Source organism: Grus americana, chromosome 6, assembly GCF_028858705.1.
Source record: "Grus americana isolate bGruAme1 chromosome 6, bGruAme1.mat, whole genome shotgun sequence".
Taxonomy (NCBI): domain Eukaryota; kingdom Metazoa; phylum Chordata; class Aves; order Gruiformes; family Gruidae; genus Grus; species Grus americana.
The window spans coordinates 35980193-35997837 of NC_072857.1; the positions used below are offsets into that span (position 1 = coordinate 35980193).

General features: G+C 37.7%; 2 protein-coding genes and 1 long non-coding RNA gene across 3 annotated transcripts in view; 1 reads left to right on the forward strand and 2 right to left on the reverse strand.

Moving 5' to 3' along the window:
- FAM171B (family with sequence similarity 171 member B) overlaps positions 1-5968 on the reverse strand; it is a 38449-nt gene extending 32481 nt beyond the window's left edge. Inside the window, exon 1 of the mRNA XM_054830565.1 lies at positions 5657-5968. Within this exon, the coding sequence (XP_054686540.1) occupies positions 5657-5834 (178 nt within the window). The 5' untranslated portion in view covers positions 5835-5968. The remainder of the gene's footprint in view (positions 1-5656) is intronic.
- Positions 5969-6101: 133 nt separating this feature from the next.
- LOC129208354 (uncharacterized) overlaps positions 6102-17645 on the forward strand; it is a 50216-nt gene continuing 38672 nt past the window's right edge. Inside the window, exons 1-2 of the long non-coding RNA XR_008577789.1 lie at positions 6102-6286; positions 6362-6512. This is a non-coding gene — a long non-coding RNA (uncharacterized LOC129208354). The remainder of the gene's footprint in view (positions 6287-6361; positions 6513-17645) is intronic.
- The window catches only part of ITGAV (integrin subunit alpha V), a 52785-nt gene continuing 44503 nt past the window's right edge, over positions 9364-17645 (reverse strand). The window contains exons 27-31 of the mRNA XM_054830932.1: positions 16690-16803; positions 16478-16585; positions 15376-15498; positions 14893-15002; positions 9364-10614 (exon numbers count right to left, since the gene is read on the reverse strand). Coding sequence (XP_054686907.1) covers positions 14907-15002; positions 15376-15498; positions 16478-16585; positions 16690-16803 — 441 coding nt within the window. The 3' untranslated portion in view covers positions 9364-10614; positions 14893-14906. The remainder of the gene's footprint in view (positions 10615-14892; positions 15003-15375; positions 15499-16477; positions 16586-16689; positions 16804-17645) is intronic.

The window sequence follows — 17645 nt, forward strand, 5'->3', positions numbered from 1 at the left end:
CATTTCTGCCCTTGTCTCTCAGTTCCTTAGACTGAAAACTACTATCAACGCGAGTTTCTCAAAATCAAGTTTTCTGAAGTATAGTGCATGATGCTGCATAATATATACTACAAGCTTCAAGAAAAGCAAGCTTTCAACTCAGAGCTGCCTACCTCTTCAGAACTCCTCAGTACCTTTTTGTTTAAATCAATTCTCTTCCTGAAAATTAAAAAAGTATGTATTTTTTTTCATCTGTGCTCTATCATGGAAAAGCCCTAACTCCTTTTTCTCTTGTATTAGCAACTGAGTGACCTAAATCATGGAACACATGGACACATAAATGAAATTATCTGTGAAAATTTTGTTTTCGTTATTCATCTCTGTCTCAAACTGCAGAGGCTTTTATCACCTCCCAGTGTCCTAATGCCCTTCCTGGTATTTTGTTGCGCTATGAAGCTTTAGATCAGCACAGAAAGCTAAGTCACTTAAGAACATCAGCTCCAATAAATCAAGACAACTCTAAGTCTTACATTCTTTCTCTACTTTCTCACCTAGCTGAGAAACCATCACTGTGAATACCAGAGGCTGAGAATGCTGAGAAAACTGAACAGCAAATCAAAGGATGTTTTCTGAGCTTATTTCCATAGGTGGAGTTCGTTGCTTGCATTAAACCATTTTGCTGGGTTGTGTGTGTAATGCTTTTGGAGTTCTATTTCAAAATGAAACAATTACTTTTCATCAGATCAAAAGTCAGCTTTCCATAGTTTTATTAAGGTTCTTCATATAAAAACCACATAAATTTCCAACAAGTGTATACATCTGATATATCTAAAACAAATCAAAAGTCTTATTTTAAAGACTGCAAACTATCTTCTCCATGTCCAAATAGAAAACAATTACTACAATTTAACCCATAAGCTTTGACAACTTAAACCTTTTCCCTAACACCAATTATATTCCAATACCTACTGGATAAGAAGGGTGTGTTGCTGGCTGTATAAAACAATTAACCCCAGAGCTGATCATGAGTCCCTAATTAGACAGCCCTGACTTCTTGAGCAGGAACTGTATCCTACATAATCACTCAGTCATGAAAATTACTGAATTTCCTTCTTTATAGGAATGCTACAGCATCCTCTACACAGCTTTTAACTCCTCACTCATTTTCTTGGGGTCTGTATCTGACTGCGACAGAAGCTCCAAAACAGAACTGGATTTATTGCTGCTGTATTAATCCCCTAGCTAGTGACTACAGAGACAGGGAACCATAAAGGTTATTTCATGCAGCAACAAACAAGCCAATCACAGCTCCATATATATTTTCAAATAAAAAAAGTGCATCCTTATGTATTATAGCTCAAATTCAAACTCACATTAACAGAACAAGCTATCAAAACCAAATGCTCCTCTAAATACTTAAGTACCACCTACATACCAATATAGAAATCAGTAGGAAAAATATTTCACAACTAGAAACATTGAAAACAAAGAGTAGAAAAGCAGCAAGTGACACAAGGATGCATAAGAGAAATATTTCTGTTCTAGTATCTCAAACAAAAAAGAAGCACGAGAAAGTTATCTCCTCCTTGAATGATCAGGAAGATTAAGACCATGTACAAAAGAGTTTAGAAAAATTGTAACTAGAAATCTCTTCCCTAAGACACTTCTTCACATTAGATAGCGCCTCATCATCACATGCAAGCAGATAGTATTCAGAAGTGGGCACAGAATCAAATTTCACAGGCAGCATCCAGACAGCGTGTTCGTCTCCAACAGGTACAAAAGTAATCTCTTATTTTCTTCTGGCTTTGCCAACAATCACATCTATCTCACCAGTCTCAACAAACAAAACTAGCTGCATAAATAGGTAAAACGATTCCAATTCTATCCTCTCCTTCGTTCGGGACCACTATCAGCAGCTATCACTTCTTAATGTCACCCTACAAAAATCATGCTCATCTTCCCATCATACGCAAAGACACCTGCCTAACAGAAAAAAAGCAAAATACATTTCTTTTTCCCTTGAACTCTGCAATATGAGGCAGATTGGGAATGGTCTATAACAAAGACAACGGCAAGTCTTTTCTTGTTTATGCTGGAATTACAAAAGGTACAGAGAGTACACACAGCATAGAACGTGCAGTTATGACAGAAACTTGAAGAAATAACACCTATTTTACAACATACTTCAAGTCTAATTTTAAGGTCTCAACATGGAAAAAAACTCCAAGATGGTGTACGTAATCTTATGTGGTGTCTATACATAATGTGACAGCTTCTATTTACACAACTGCTGTTTTTTTCCAGAAGAATCTTTTTCATTCAGTACACATCAGATCTGCCATGGAACCCATGCAGTTAAGTATCGCTTATTCAATTAGTGGTCTCTGCTCTGTTTATTGCACAATATCTGCATTATAAAGAGAATAACAATGCACCGCAAACAGAATATCTCAAGCATCATGAACACTGAAGAACACAACCTGTACCTCCTGTAAAGAATGCATCTCAATAAACAAAACAAACAAGGAAAACAAAACCAGATTTGTCTGAATCAAAGCCAGGACTATAGTTGACTGAATTCTGTGCTCAAGCCCCCTGACCTAAAAAAGCTTCCAGCAACTTCTCTTCAATTGCTTCTGTACACCAGTGTCCAGATTTCTCAACTGCCACACAAAAAATGGAAAAATCTCACTATGAATAACAAGGAATCAAGACAGGTTCTCCACTTCAGCAGTCACCACCAAATGTTTTGGGTTTATTTCTACAATTTGGAAGAACATCTACATCCATTAGATAACATGAGTCAGAGTAACTCCATGAATTTAGTCCCTCTTGTGCATGTCTTCTGTGCCTTGTCTTTAGAATTTAATTATTCCTTTTGGCAGTTCTTTGTTGTTGTTTTTCAGGGAAAAGAAATAGGAGCTGATCAAAAAAACCCTATTCAGTCATGATGTGCAACTACCTTCTCATTGCTACGTTTACATGTCAGCAGAAGAGTCAGGACCCCAAACCTTTGTACACAGCTGTGCTGACTTTAGCATCTCTTCTCAGACAGCATAATAATTACACTGGCAGAAGTCTGTTAATCCAGGAGGGAATTGATCTGTAAAACTGAATAATTAGCTTCGACAGAACAGGGACATCGATACAGGAACGTCGAATGAGAAAAGGTTGTGAATTCCAACCTTAGTTCTGCACCTTCCCTATTTTAGGAGGACAAGGCTCCTTTGCTCTAGCAACACTGGGGTCACAAACACACAGCATAAATCCAAATTCAGCCAGACTCCTCCTTACTTCCAGCAGCCACCGCCTGCCTGGCAGTTCCCAGCACTGGACCTGCAGCTGCTGCAGGAGTGGCCTCTTCAGAGCATTCCCCTTAGGGATTACTCTGCTGAGTCTTCAGCTGGAAAGGCAACAGCCATTTATCCTGCCCTACCTTTCAGCTGTAAACCATCAAAAGATAATTTCATGGAAAAAGACATTAGTATCTGATAGATATATGCCTGGAGTCTTCCTTTTTAACATTTCAAAAGTACTGATATAGCAAAAATTACTTAGATGCTTTACCGAAGGGAAATACCACATAAAAAACAAAGGTGCTTAGCAGCTTTATGAAAGCAGAATAACGTAAATTTCATAGCAGTGATAGCTTGTCTTTTTAAAAGATTAATCACTATTGGCTTTTTAAAGTTTTTTTTTTATGAAACAAAAAATTCATCAAGATGATTTAGAAAGCCAGCCAACAAGTGAAATAAAGCTTTAACTGTATTTAAACATAGCAAAGAAATGCTGAGGATCAGTTCAAGTTATAATTTCTAACATTCATAACGTGGGATTGATCATGAAAGCTGCGTACTATAAGACATTTTCAGGACTCACACACCTCAAAACCTATGAGGCAAAATAAGCAAATGAAAGAAAGCAACAGCAACTAGGCACATGGGTATGCAACAGCAACAACAGCAAACCAGTAGCATCAGCATCAAATTGTTTGGTGCCAACAAAGATTTTGGCCAGGGCTGAAAACGGTACAGTAATAGAGCTTCTTGAAAAGAAATCAATATTTGAAACCAAAGAGGATCACTGAATTACAAAAACTGTCCCTTTTTTTTGCCCCTCAATTTTTAATGAGCAAAATGTTCACTGCACAAGTTAGAAATGCTGCCAATGCCTTTTAAGTGAGGTTTGCTGGTGATTAATGGTATGTTCCCCTAAAAGCACAATAAGAAACAAAATAATGAAAAACCATCAGTTCAAAAGGAAAAACAAGAACCAAGCTGTTCATCAAATACCCTTCTCTAAAGTCCTATAGTTTAAACCTCTGGAAGAAACAAAACACACACAAACCCACAGCAGAAAGAAACCAACAAGTAAACCAAGGCATTTTAAGAGCGTAATAGGAAAATTTAAGAGTGTGTTCATATTCTACCAAATCTAGTTTCTTGTTCTACATCTTTAAGAAGTTACAAGTAATTCAAAGTCTTTGCTTGTGTTTCCTAATTAACACACATGCTTTGGCAGCTTAGTAAATTGGCTTCACTTCAGCAAAATATTAACCATATGCCTAAAATGAAGAGCATTTTATACCTCCTTGAAGTCAAGTGGAAATAGCATATATGTTAAAAATGAAACATATGCTCTAGTGATATGCCCAAACGGAGCCTTGGTGCTGAAAGGTCTTAAATAATTCATGTTTGAAACCATTTTGAAATTCTTCGGTGAAAGGCAATATGTCAAGAAAAATACTGGGTTTCTCCTAATTTTAGCCACTAAGCCTTCAATATACATAAATTTTATTTTTTTAAACTAGATGACAGAACACCTTATGACTTGCCCCAGTACTGCAAAGAGGTAACCACACATCTGACCGTAACACCAAGGCCTAATGCTGAAATAAGCACATTATTTTCATACTCCCAGCTGCTGGATACACGACATATTTCCTCATTCTGCAGACGAAATGCAAAAACTAATGAGCTCACCAGCCCCATCACTCATTTGATAGGCTTAAGATACTCGCACATGTATCGGCCGTTTTTTATTTATTTTTTCAGAGATTTAAATATATAAATAAATATACGTATATTTCATGGTTTTTTTTAATATATATATACACAAACACGTATCTTGCTCTGGTGACTCCTGCCTGCAAATAGGGATCCATGGAGCCACACTTCCCCTGAGACTATGTGGCTGGCACCTGAGGGAGCATCTCCAGCTAGGTCAGGAACAGGCTACGCGATTACTGGGTTATGTTTTTTCCCCACGTCAGTGACACGCTACAGCCGCTGCATACAGATCTTGGGATATTAAAGATGGATCCTGCTCGTCCCGTGGCAGCCGCCACGGCTCCGCTACCTGCTTCGTTAGAAGCACAGCGGCTGGGGGTTTGCTTCGGCAATGCCGCCCGTCCCTCGCACGGTAACGCAACACCCCGGTTTCACAGACCGGCAGCCACAACGCAGCACCGGCGCTCAACCGACGCGCGCCTCGGCAGCCCGGCGGGGAGCAGCTGAGGAGAGCGCCGAACCCCGAAGCGGGAGGAGAGGGACGCGGCGGGGCTGAGGGGACCCCGACGGCGCGGCCCCGGGAAGGAGAGAGGAAAAATCTCCACAGAGAGGGCGGGAAATGGAGGTATGCGCCCGGCGGCGGGAGGCGGGGGAGGAATCGGTACCTGAGGCCGCTGCCGCGGAAGGGGCGCCCCCCGGCAGCGCCGCCCGCTGCTGCTGCGGGCGGGTGGCGGCGGCTGCGGCATCGACGGGGGGCGGCCGCCCCATCAGCAGCAGCAGCAGCAGCATCGCGGCCGCCAGCCCCAGGAGCAAGGAGGAGAGGCGCCCGCAGGTCCCCGGCATGGTGAGCAGCCCGAGGGCAGCGGAGGCATATTGCGGGCGAGGACGCGGGCGGGAGGCCGGCACCAGCGGCTCCGGCGACGGCGCGACTGCGGCGGCGAGCGGCCGCCCCCCACGCGCGGCAGCTGCCGGCCTGGTAGGCGTGCGCCCGCCCCTCCGCACGTGACGGGGGCGGGGCCTGAGCGCCGGGCACGCTCGCAGGCGCTCGGCGGGGCGGGGCTATAGTCTCGCTGAGGCGCGGGCCAGACCGGCGGTAAAGGGAAGGGCGGTGAGGCGGACCCTTCGCAGCAGCAGAGAGCAAACACGCCAACGGGAGCTCCCCGCCGCCTCTCCGCCGGCTGCGGTCCGCCCTCGAGGCTCTTCGGAGGGGGGCGAGGGCTAACGGCTTTCCTGAGGAGCCTCGCCGCTGACATCTGACGGTTGAGGCGTGCCGCGCGCCCCGCCGTCTAGCAGAGGTGAGGGAGAGCCCGGCCGGTGAGGGGAGAGCGCGGCGCCCCTAAACTGACCGCGCCGTGTTCGTTTTCTTTCAGCCCTCCGAACTGGCGGCATTAAAGCAATTTCAACACTTGTTGCTGAGAGCATTAAAGCGCATTTGGCAACCCCTGTGCAGCACGTCATGTTACGGGACAGACGCTTAAGATTGACTTGTGTCAACTTGAAATTGCCTTCCCTCAGGCGCTGGTAAGTGGCAGTCATTGTGGCAATCATCGTAACCCTATTAGGAGCGTCTCCTAAATCTTTGATTCTACGTACAGGCGTAGCTTTGCCAGATTTACATGTTTACTCACATTAAAGGTCCTGATAGCAAACACTACACATTTTTTTAAAAATTAAGGATACACATTAACATAGGTAAAATTGGAATCCGTGTCTAGACACAACCTAGGGTGGGATCATGGAAAAGTTACTAAAGTTGTCCACAGCAGGTAGGACTGCTGCGCTGGAGCAAAGGCAGTACATCTGGACAAATCAAACTCCCAACTTGATGCAGCCATCTGCACAGTTGAGACCTAAACACATACAGAGAATTTCACACTCGTGTTGATGAGCATGCCTAGACCATGATTTCAGTGATGCAAACATCTCATTCACTCTCCTCCAGCAGCTCACAAGGAGGAGAGATTCTTTTGTTCAGAAAACATTTGTTCAGTACCTACTTGCCTCGTTAACACCCTCTCACCCAGCTTCCTATTTCAACCTTTTCTCTGGGCACAGCAAAGAAAAAGAGGCTGCTTCTGCACAGCCTCTTAGAGTTGAATTCATTTTGGAAGCCCTGCAGCATTGCACTTTCTCAGGTGGACGAAAGGGGTCTATAGAAAGCTAGCTAATGCTTTGAGCAATTTGCTGCTTTTATTAATGAATTTGATGAATGAGTATGTGGTATTGGGAAAGCATGGATCACATGCATGTTCATTTCCAAATGTTTGTACACTTGGGCTTTTAGAAAGATACAAATTACATTTATTTGGGAAGGAATAGTTGAACGTGGCAGCTGCAACATTTTAAATTAATGTTGATGTGAATATGCACCATTATTCACTTATAAAGGTCTGCAACAAATCTGTTAAATGTGATAAAAGTTTTATTGAAAATGGCTCCAAAAGGGGAATAACACATGTAGAAATTGTTTGTACTGCATTTAGATAAATTACTAAAAAGGGATTAGAGTACACAATAACACCCATTTCAGAAAAAAAAAAAAAAAACAGGATTATGTTTCCGTAACCAATTTTTTTTTTTAAGAGATGGAAGTTGATAGTAAGTATTTTATTTCAACTGAGTATTTACTTGAGGAAATATGTCCAGCAGTAACTTCTGCGATCTTTAAAGGTTGCTCACACACTCTTCAACCAACCATCACCATCAACTACTGAAGGGATGTAACATGGTACCTGATACTTTGTCAGGGACTGAAAAGCGTGTACACATATGATACAGAAATGTAAGTATAGATATAGATTCTGCAAAACTCTGAAAAGCAATAACACACACATATAGTCTGCATGTGAAATTGTAAAGACTAGTAATGTGGTATTTCACTGTCTTTTTTTTTTGGCTTCTCACATTTGGAAGGTTGGTATTGTGCATTTGTGTCCTGCAAGCTTAGTCTTAGCATATCCTGTATATCTGTCAAGAGAGGTAATGATTCAGCACCAAACTTTATCAGAAATATATGGTAAAACAGATTGATTGTGAAATACTGTGTGAGGAAACGGGCTACTGACAGCGCTAACTCTAATTTTTTTTATATATGAGACAATATATTGATGAGATGTTCATATAAATACTTTTTTAAAAAGTATTTTCAGTTCTTCACTGTGTTCTTAAAATTACTTGAACTGGCAATTTAAAAATATATTAATGTACTAATATGTAATAAAGTATTAATGTATTGGTAAATAAATTTACAAACTCACTAATGATAAAAGCATACAATAAAATATCATACATGTATGCAAAGAATCAGAAACCTAGACAATGTAAAGCAGCATAACTCAAGTGTTGCTGTAAATAACCTAAATAACCTGTAAAACCCCATCATTTTGTTTAAGGTGGTTATGGTTTAAGATGGGAATTTGAAAAAAAAAAAACCCCAAACCCACCACTGTTGCTTTGTTGCTGTATGAGACAGCTGTTGTCACTAATTTCTCAATAATGTATTAATTTGAAACTGCTAAACAGATGTAGTTATCACTGTGCTGATAACTAACTGAAGGTACATTATTTAACAAAAACCAGGCCTGTGGTGGCTGCAGTGTGTATTGAACAAATCATCAGCATCATGTTTTGGCTACTACTGTTAATGTTTCTTATGCACATTAGGTGATGTGCATGCAATAGCTAGTAGGTGATTAGTACTGTGAGGTCACTGGAAGCTGTTAATTGAAACACAAATATCAGTTTTTCGTCTTTCCAGTGTCCTTTATTATTATTTTCTTTATGTTAACATATTCTCTACTAGCAATCCAGGAAACTCAGAAGTTTTTCCTAAAGGGTTCACAAGCACCAACATTTATTTGTATATAAGTGTTCTAGCAGTGTAAAATAAACATATATGCCTTTATTGTGACACAAAATATTTACCATCACCCCACTCAAAGATGAGTATGGTTGTTAATCAGAATGTAATACTAAGATAAAATTAGCCTAACAATACAACAAGAAAAGAAACACCACCTCTCTGAGAATTTTCCTAACCAAAGGACAAGAATTCACCATTTTCTACAGTGGTAGCTATAAAATCTGAAACATTTATTTCTGGTATACAAAAATTTTTGTAGGAAATCAGTTTTCTGGTGACAACATATAATTTGTGACTAGATCGTCTTTCTTGCTTGTGATTACAAAATTTTTTGACTCAAGGTTAATATGCGCCACTTTAGCTAAGCATGTAAAAATTGTGTAAATGTGACCTTTTCATATTTAGTAGATAACTGTGGATTACAAATATATACTATGAAATATTTTCAATATGCAATTAAATGCATTGTTAAAAATACGCCTAGAACAAAAAAACCCAACAGAATTCCTGTTAATTAAGAGGTATTTTATTCCAAAATTCTAAATATCAGAATCAACTCAATACTTATATTTTTCAGTTTATCCAATCATGATATTTTGAAATTGTATACATAGAAAAATACAATCTAGTAAAATCAAATTTGAATTAAGATAAAAAAATGAGTTGAAAAGAAAACCATAGCTTAATAGCTATGTATGTGATATCAGTACAAAATTATTGTGCCACAATACCTACTTTTTTGCAAGATTTATAATTTAATAAAAATAAGGTGACTTCAAATGTATATTGCTCTCCTTAAATGTACCGAAGACCTTTGAAACAAGTTCATAGTTAACTAAAAATGTTCCCATTTGTTACAAGTATTTACTACATGACTAAAAAACCCACAATGCAGCACTCATGTTAGTACATTAATTTTCTGCTTGTGCAAACAACGCTCTACTGATTTCATGCACGAGCAAGAACAAAAAAAAGGCCAAAAAAATCTATTACAAAGAAATAAAATGTTACATTTTCAACATATTTGTATCATAGCAAATAGAGGTTTCCTTCATGGGCTAGAAAGGGCCACCTAAACCTGTAAAAGTTTTTTGAAGATTCAAATGCTACATTAAATCTTCATTTAATTTGCAAAAGCCAAGGGTCAAGTTATTCAACCTTAATGCAGCATATTTGGAGAAGGTCATTGCATGAAAGGTTAGGGTTCCTGTTTTATATAAAAATTCTACACACTGGAAAAAAATAGACTGAAATACTAAATACCACAATCACATGAAACAGTAGTAGCACTACAGACTCAAACCCATTATTGTAAAGTCTCTAGTCAAATTTTCCACAGTGGATTTAAAGAATATTGTACCAATTTTCAATAAATCAAGAGTTAGTAACGGATACACTTTAGAATATACATCGTTTCACCCAATGTGGGTTATCAAAAACTTTCCATACCATTCATTTATCACCTCAATTTAACACACTGGTTTTGTTAATGTCCTTAAAAATACCAACCACTGCAAGTCAACAAATGCTACATCCCTTCTTAGGCAAACAAAAATAAACAGACAACTTGGCAGTGAACCACTTCTGATCATGTTATATTGCACTTGGGAATTAGAAGCTAGAGATTCCGTACCAAAGAGTTCAGATCCCACTCAAGTCAGTGACAGTTATTAGAGCTCAGCATATAATCATGATCCAAACTGTGGGAATTGTTTGTGATAGGAGGTCACTGCTAACAGGGAACTAATGAGTTCTTCCCACCTCAGAAACAGACAAACAAAAAAAAAAATCATCTCTCTGCTGTAAGGCTCATCTGTGGTCTGCCACCACCTTTATTTTTTCAATTTCCATTTTCCTTTTATAAAAGCCTATTTTTTTTTCCCCCTCATTAACAGCCTGCAGCATTGAACACAAAGGGTCACATTCCAAGCCAGTTGCAACGAATGTCAGGTTTCCTGTGACTTCATCATACTGCAAAAGGTCTTAGTCTAGACCAAAGGCAAAAACTGGCTGGATTTTCACCAGCGTAATGCAGCTCTGCGACTATTTCTGAGGGTGTAGGAAAAAATACTGCAGAGCCTATGCCAGGGTAACCAACAGCAAACCCGAATGTTGCAAAAATTTAAATGCAACGTGAATCCTTCAAATCACCAAGAATGTGCTGATTATAGCTGAAATACTTTCAAAATACCCGTGAAAGTTTACCTACAAGACTATTTAAGCATGGACACAAGTTTAGAGACAACTAAATATTAAAAATCTTTGCTTGGAATAAATGTTTCATAAAGAAAGAGCATATATAATAAACTTCCTTGAAGTTGCCATGAGCATTACGTGAATCAAAGATCAATGTGTAAATCAAAATTTAAAACAGAAAAAATGGGACAAAGTTATAAACTTGATACTGATATCTGCGTACATTTCCTCAAAGATTTCTACTTATGTTGATAAACATATCCCATATTTGACTTTGCAGTCGCACTTAAACAAAAGCTATCTCCACAATTTGGTAATTTCTTGAAAGAAAGAAATGTAAACCTATAAATTAGGTTCCTTGCTTTTACATTTTTCTAAATATTGCAAATATAGTGGTAATATGCATTTCGTAATATAAATCACTTTCATATTGATCATGAGATGCTACAATAATTGCAAACTGGAATACTTAGAGAATTTTATATTTCATTATAAAAGATATAGCTCAAAATATTTTCATTGTCTAAATAATTACATAGCTGTTGATTTTATATTCATTAAAAAAATGTTTCTGAAACATAACTCTCAAAAGAGGACTAATTATCTATTACTGTACTTGTTGGGTATTTTTAAAATGCTTGCAGTATGCATCTTATGCACATCAATTTTGACTCAAGGGCCTTAATTTCATTCCAAAAGACATTTTTCAAATTTTCTTTAAAAATTTTAACATCATTCTACAATAATTGCTATAAGAATACATAAATGCCTGTAAGTCAGTATAAAATTTATACTGACACAAATACATATATAGTATGTAATCTTATTACTTAATTTAGAATGTGATATCAAATGTTTCCTGTGCTCCCGTTCAGGAAACCATCCGGTTCAGAATCTTCTTGAAACAAATGTTACTTTAACCTGAATTTGGGGTTTTATATCTATGGTCACTAAGTAACCTGTATACTCCATTTACATATGCTACTGGGATTTTTTTTTTTTTTTTAACCAAACTGCAAATCAGTGGATATGGGAGAAGCAAGTATTTGCTCTTATTCTCCAGTGGAATGCAAGAAAATAAAAATCACTTAAGTCTTATTTACGTAACTTGAATAAATGGAAGAAACTTGCCATAGCTATGGTAGTTGTACCAATAAAATGTACCTTTTTATCTCGAAAATCAGCAAAATGAGAGTTTCCAGTTGCCACAGTAAAATTAAGATGCAGTTAGCACTGCCATTAACAGTGCTACTGTATCCCTTCCACGTGAGCTGAAGAGATCTTGATCATTGTTTGTTTTGGTGGGGTTTTTTTGGTTTTTTTTTTAAATTTTCATCTCCTTATAATGCCTAGACATGCAAGTAGTCTAATAATTTTCAAGTCAACACAGTGTGTACATGTAATGAAAGCACACATGTAAGAATTAGAGCTATAATCTGTCTGACAGACTCTTAAGCTTCTTAATCGACTAAGATTAAGACTGGATAAAAACAACCTCCTTGCATATAGATAATCAGTTGACAAAGTGTGTGAACTAGAAGCCTATGTAAGTAACTGAAACTGTGTTTTATAAAAGTCACATTTTGAGGCCAGGATCAAAGCCTGACTCCTGATTCTTTATTATATTACTACTAACAATACTAGAAGTAAAGACAAAATAAAACATTGGCCACACTGAAGACCTTGAAAATTCAGAGAAAGCAGAATTATGCCCCTACCCTCTCATATAAACTAATTATATCTAAACAAATTGTCTAAAACAAAAGACAGGTAAATGGATAAATATGCAGGCCTGTATCTGATACACATACTGGCCCCCACAGACTTTGTGCTGTGTCTCTGACTCAAATGCCACCACAGTTCAGTGAGTAAGAACATACCTAACAACCAAAGGCATTTGTGGACTTCAAATCTCAATAAGGATGCAGAAATAAGAGTTGAATCAAACTGTTCATTTCAGATAATTCTGGGCTTAGTGGGCATTGCAGTATTTACGGGTGAGATGCTGCTTTGAACAAAAACCCCAAGATACAAAACCAAACCAAAGCAGAGCTTTTATCCTTTTAAGAGCTTGTCTACGTAGAAATCTCACTGGTGTAATTACAGTAGAAGTCTTTCTTTCTGTATGTGGCTGCATACATGGAGTTTATAATGTAATTTATTCCCTTTTTGGAACAGAGAATAAACAAATCTCATATAAGGCACCTTTGTAATAACTTAAGTATGTCCACTCTAAGATTTTTGCAACACAGCTACATGTGGTTGGAAGCCAAACAACCTCCTACTTTGCAGTTACGTGTCTACTGAAATGCATACATCTACTGAAATGCATACAGACAATGTTCATGTGATCTCGTTATGTATAAGAAGCTTCATTTTACCAATGCTGAGGGAAATAAGCTAAGAATGATGTAAAACCTGTGGCTTTAAGCCACTGAACTTTTGGTATGCTTAAAAATCAACAATGAAACAAAATATTTAGTGTCTTTTCCAGTAATGAAATGTATTAAACATAATGAAATGTCTTGTGCAATGAAATGTCTTTTGAAACGTACAATGAACAAATGAAATGAAACAAGCCAAATCAACCTTCTCTTTTCAAACCCTTTCTCACTGCCAGCTATACTCTGCTTCATTTGACCGTCTCACTGTTCTCTTAGGGCAGGTGGCAAGGCAGGTGTGAGCATGGCTAAAGTACTGATGTCATCTATATGCATTTGGCTGGTAGATAGTGTAGTTTAAACAGTCCTTATATTATTCCATCCTGCACTTGGACATAGTCAACCACAGAATGTGAGAATTATAAACAGCTTCCTCACAGTGCATCAGGTAACCTGTCACAAATTATTCCCTCCATTGTTTTGCCAGAAACTGAAATTCAACCCGAGTAATGTAAAGACTGATCTTCAAACCCTGTGGAGGTTGGACTTGTGAACATAAAGGCTATGGGTTTTCTCATCAGACATGTCTGTTGGCAGCCACAGTCCAGCATCTTGTCCCTGGCAGTACCCGAATGGATCCATGCTGCCAGGAATTCTGTGGAACACCTGGATCCTGCTGCATGGAAATACACAGCAGAGTCTTTGGATGTTGCCCTGAATCTTTTCACTAGGTCCCACAGTAAACACATCATCCCCAGCTTTCTACTGCTCACTTCCATCTCTGTAGGCTCAGTCCCTACAGCAAGAAACCTAGGACCTGGAGAACAGTATTTGTGAAGTCTAGAGGGAAACCACAAGACAGATGACTGAGCAGGAAGGGGGAACAGGCATGCAGAACAGGTATCAGATGTGAATGATTCCACTGAATAATCTCTTTAATATTTTTTGAGCAGGAGGAAAATCATTATCAGAGTTAATGGGTCAAAGAATATTCTTCAGTTTTGTAAAACAAGCTATGTTCACTTTTTTTGTGCAACTAGCTTTCAAGAGCTAGGAAATGAAATGTAGTGTACTCCAACAAAAGTCAATGAAAAACTAAACATGTAATCCAGCAAGTATCTATGGAAGCTGTTGGCTTCAAGATCAAACGCAGAATATGTGTAGCAATTCATGTAAAGTTGGTCCATGAATCAAAAAAGATAATGTCTCCTACCTCCCGATAAGCAAAATCATAGCACTACATATTACTTTTTTTTCAAACACAAATCAGTGCAGATGCGTTAGTCACACAAATAAACATAATTAATACAAAAAGGAGGATTTAAATATATTGCTCTTATCTTGTACATGCTGATACCTTCTGAGACCAGCAGCTTTGCAGTCATGAGTGTTTTTTTTCTTAAGGGGGAAACCAGTATTTGTAACCAAGATGTAGGCATTTTAAAATTTCAGAATGTCTTACAGATAAAACTCTGCTTAAGCTTCTGATGTTCCTTCCCCGTTCTCATGTGGTTGCAGTTGTTCTCTTTCTTGTTCTTCCTGAGGTGGTCTCACACGTTTGAAAAAGCCCATCTGTGATTCAGAGAACAATAAAGAAATTGCACTGTGATTTTCAAAATATACACACATTCTTTCTCTTTTCTTTTTGATCAGATCTTAACTGATTAGTGATTTGATTTTTTCTCTCCTACTCTGTTTTTCCTTATTTTTGACCTTGAAAGTCAGTAAGTATCAGCTGAAAAATTAAAGCAAGTAATTCAGCACAGAGACATCCTTTTATTCTCTCTGACAAAACTGTAAAGTTTTAACAGTTATCCAAAAACTTAAATGATTCAGATGATTAGGGGACCAAGGTATTTCTGCAAGTTGCTGGTACTATTTGAAGTATTATACATCACTAATAGGGAAAAGAAAACAATACAAAACACCCAATTACAGTACTTACCCTGTACATAACAAACACTAGAAGAGCCAAGAGCAATAATCCAGCTAGGACAGCCAAAATTATAACCCACACTGGCACAGGCATAGGCTGTGGTTGAATGCCCCACGTAATATTTGTAGTAACCTAATAGAAAACCACAATAAATCACACTTTACACAGCAGTGACATGCTGAGTTCCTTCATACAGTTTAAGTCTTGTATATCTTTATTCTATAGTGTTTACAGTAATCTTAATCCAGCATAAATTACTTTTTCTCTCCAATGTGAGTAAACACCTATAGATTAATAGTGACATAAAGGCTTCACAGATTTAATTTAATAGGATTTTAAAATTAAATAAAATAGGGGTTAGGGGTTTTTATGTTTGCTTGGTTTGGTTTTGGTTTTTTGCAATCAGTGATACCACAGCAACATGTATTCTGTAACACTTGATGATTTTCAGTAAAGCTGTAGGAGTCTGGAAATATTTGGGAATTAGAGAAAAATAATTCAGGGCCTTTTTTTTTTTTTTTCTTAAAATGCAGTATTCCTTGAAACAAAAATCAACTCCACAGGGCTTAGTAGAGGAAAAACAGTTTCAATCCCTTAAGATCTTTATGCTATAGCACCCACAAAAAATAATTAATTTAGCAGTCCAAATAAATGGTCTATATCTTCCTCTCTGTTTGCACCCTGTCTCCTTTCTCTTTTAAACCCTCTAGGGCACAGATGGTCTTTTTGTTCCACATTCACATAGTGTTTCATACGATACAATAAAGGTCCATTATTCAAGCTCTAAGTACTACTACAGTAGAACACAAATTTCAAGTAAAATATTTCTCTAACAATGGCATTAACTAGAATATTAGAACTGTTCACCATCATTTTTTTTCATTTTCAGTTATGTCTTTAAAGCTACAAGTATTGTTAAACTCTAGTTTTAGGACAAAATATTTTGTTTTACCCTCATTGTCCGTGTATAACTGAAGGTAATACATGAATCAAATATTTGATAAAATTACAATTATACCAAGCCACAAAAAAGCTACTCAACAATCATTGGTTTTGTATTAATTTTGAAGTAATTATGTATGGTGACTCAAGCTGGATGTAAATGACTTACTACTGTAGAATTGTGGATATCTTCAAAGGAAAGGTTCTTATAAGGGAACTCTATAACATTGAAAGAAGCAGATGACTTGAGAGAATAGGAGTGATTCTGATTTTCTTTCTATATAAGAAATAACAAAATTAGTATTGCATATGGATACCAAAAAAAAAAAAAATCACTTTTTATGTTTCAGAAGCAGGGACAGAATGTTCACAGTCACTCACATTCATGAAAGTTTGGGTCCAAAGGCGTGATTTTAAATACAATATTGCACTCTTTCCCCTTTCCAGATGGCCAACTTGACAGACTATCTTTAAACAATCAGCAGTTCCACAGCCCTGCATATAGAAAAAGGAAGGATATTCCAAATATGAAAATATTTGCAAATTCGTTAATGGCATTACTTTACTCATATACATACTTTATTGTCCTATTTTCCTGGCAAAGCACCATAACCTATTCAAACATATTAAACCTAAGTATTGAATATTTACTTATAGTGTCCCATAAGTTTGCATTCAGAAAAATATTATGTGAGCCACTTGAATCTCAAAGCTGGCAATAGCTTTAAGGTATGTACTTTACCTACATATGTAGGAAAATATCTTCGGGGGGAGGATTGGGGGGGTGGCTTGTGATCAATTCACATTACCATCCTGCACATGTTTTTTGATAGTAAAACTCATGGCAATTAACTGCACTTGGTGCCAACAAAATAGGCTTTGTTGCATTGAACAGAAGTCTTTGAACTTGACTCACTGACCAACGTAATAAACCATACTTAGGACTACAGAAGTTCAACTGGCCTTTCTCAGCCACACTTCCATTAAAATCCATCAGAGAATATTGACGCTAAACTATTGGTATTTCAAGTAAGCAGAGCAAAACAAAGCTTTGTTTTATAATTGTGATTTTAGCTGTACTATAGATAAAAGCACTGCACAGCATAGGTACATCTGACAGTCTAAGTACAACTCAGGGAAATTACAGATACTGGGTATTAGTCTCTGGTGTGAAATCCTGCTAAGTCATTGGCAAGATCTGGCAAAACCCAAGCCCGAAAAAAAAGAAAAAATAAAATTCAGAACTGCATTTACATTTTTAGCTTATATATAAAAACAATAAAGTAACTTTTCCCACCATAAAATCAGAAATTAATTCCTATTTTCACTTTGCTTGC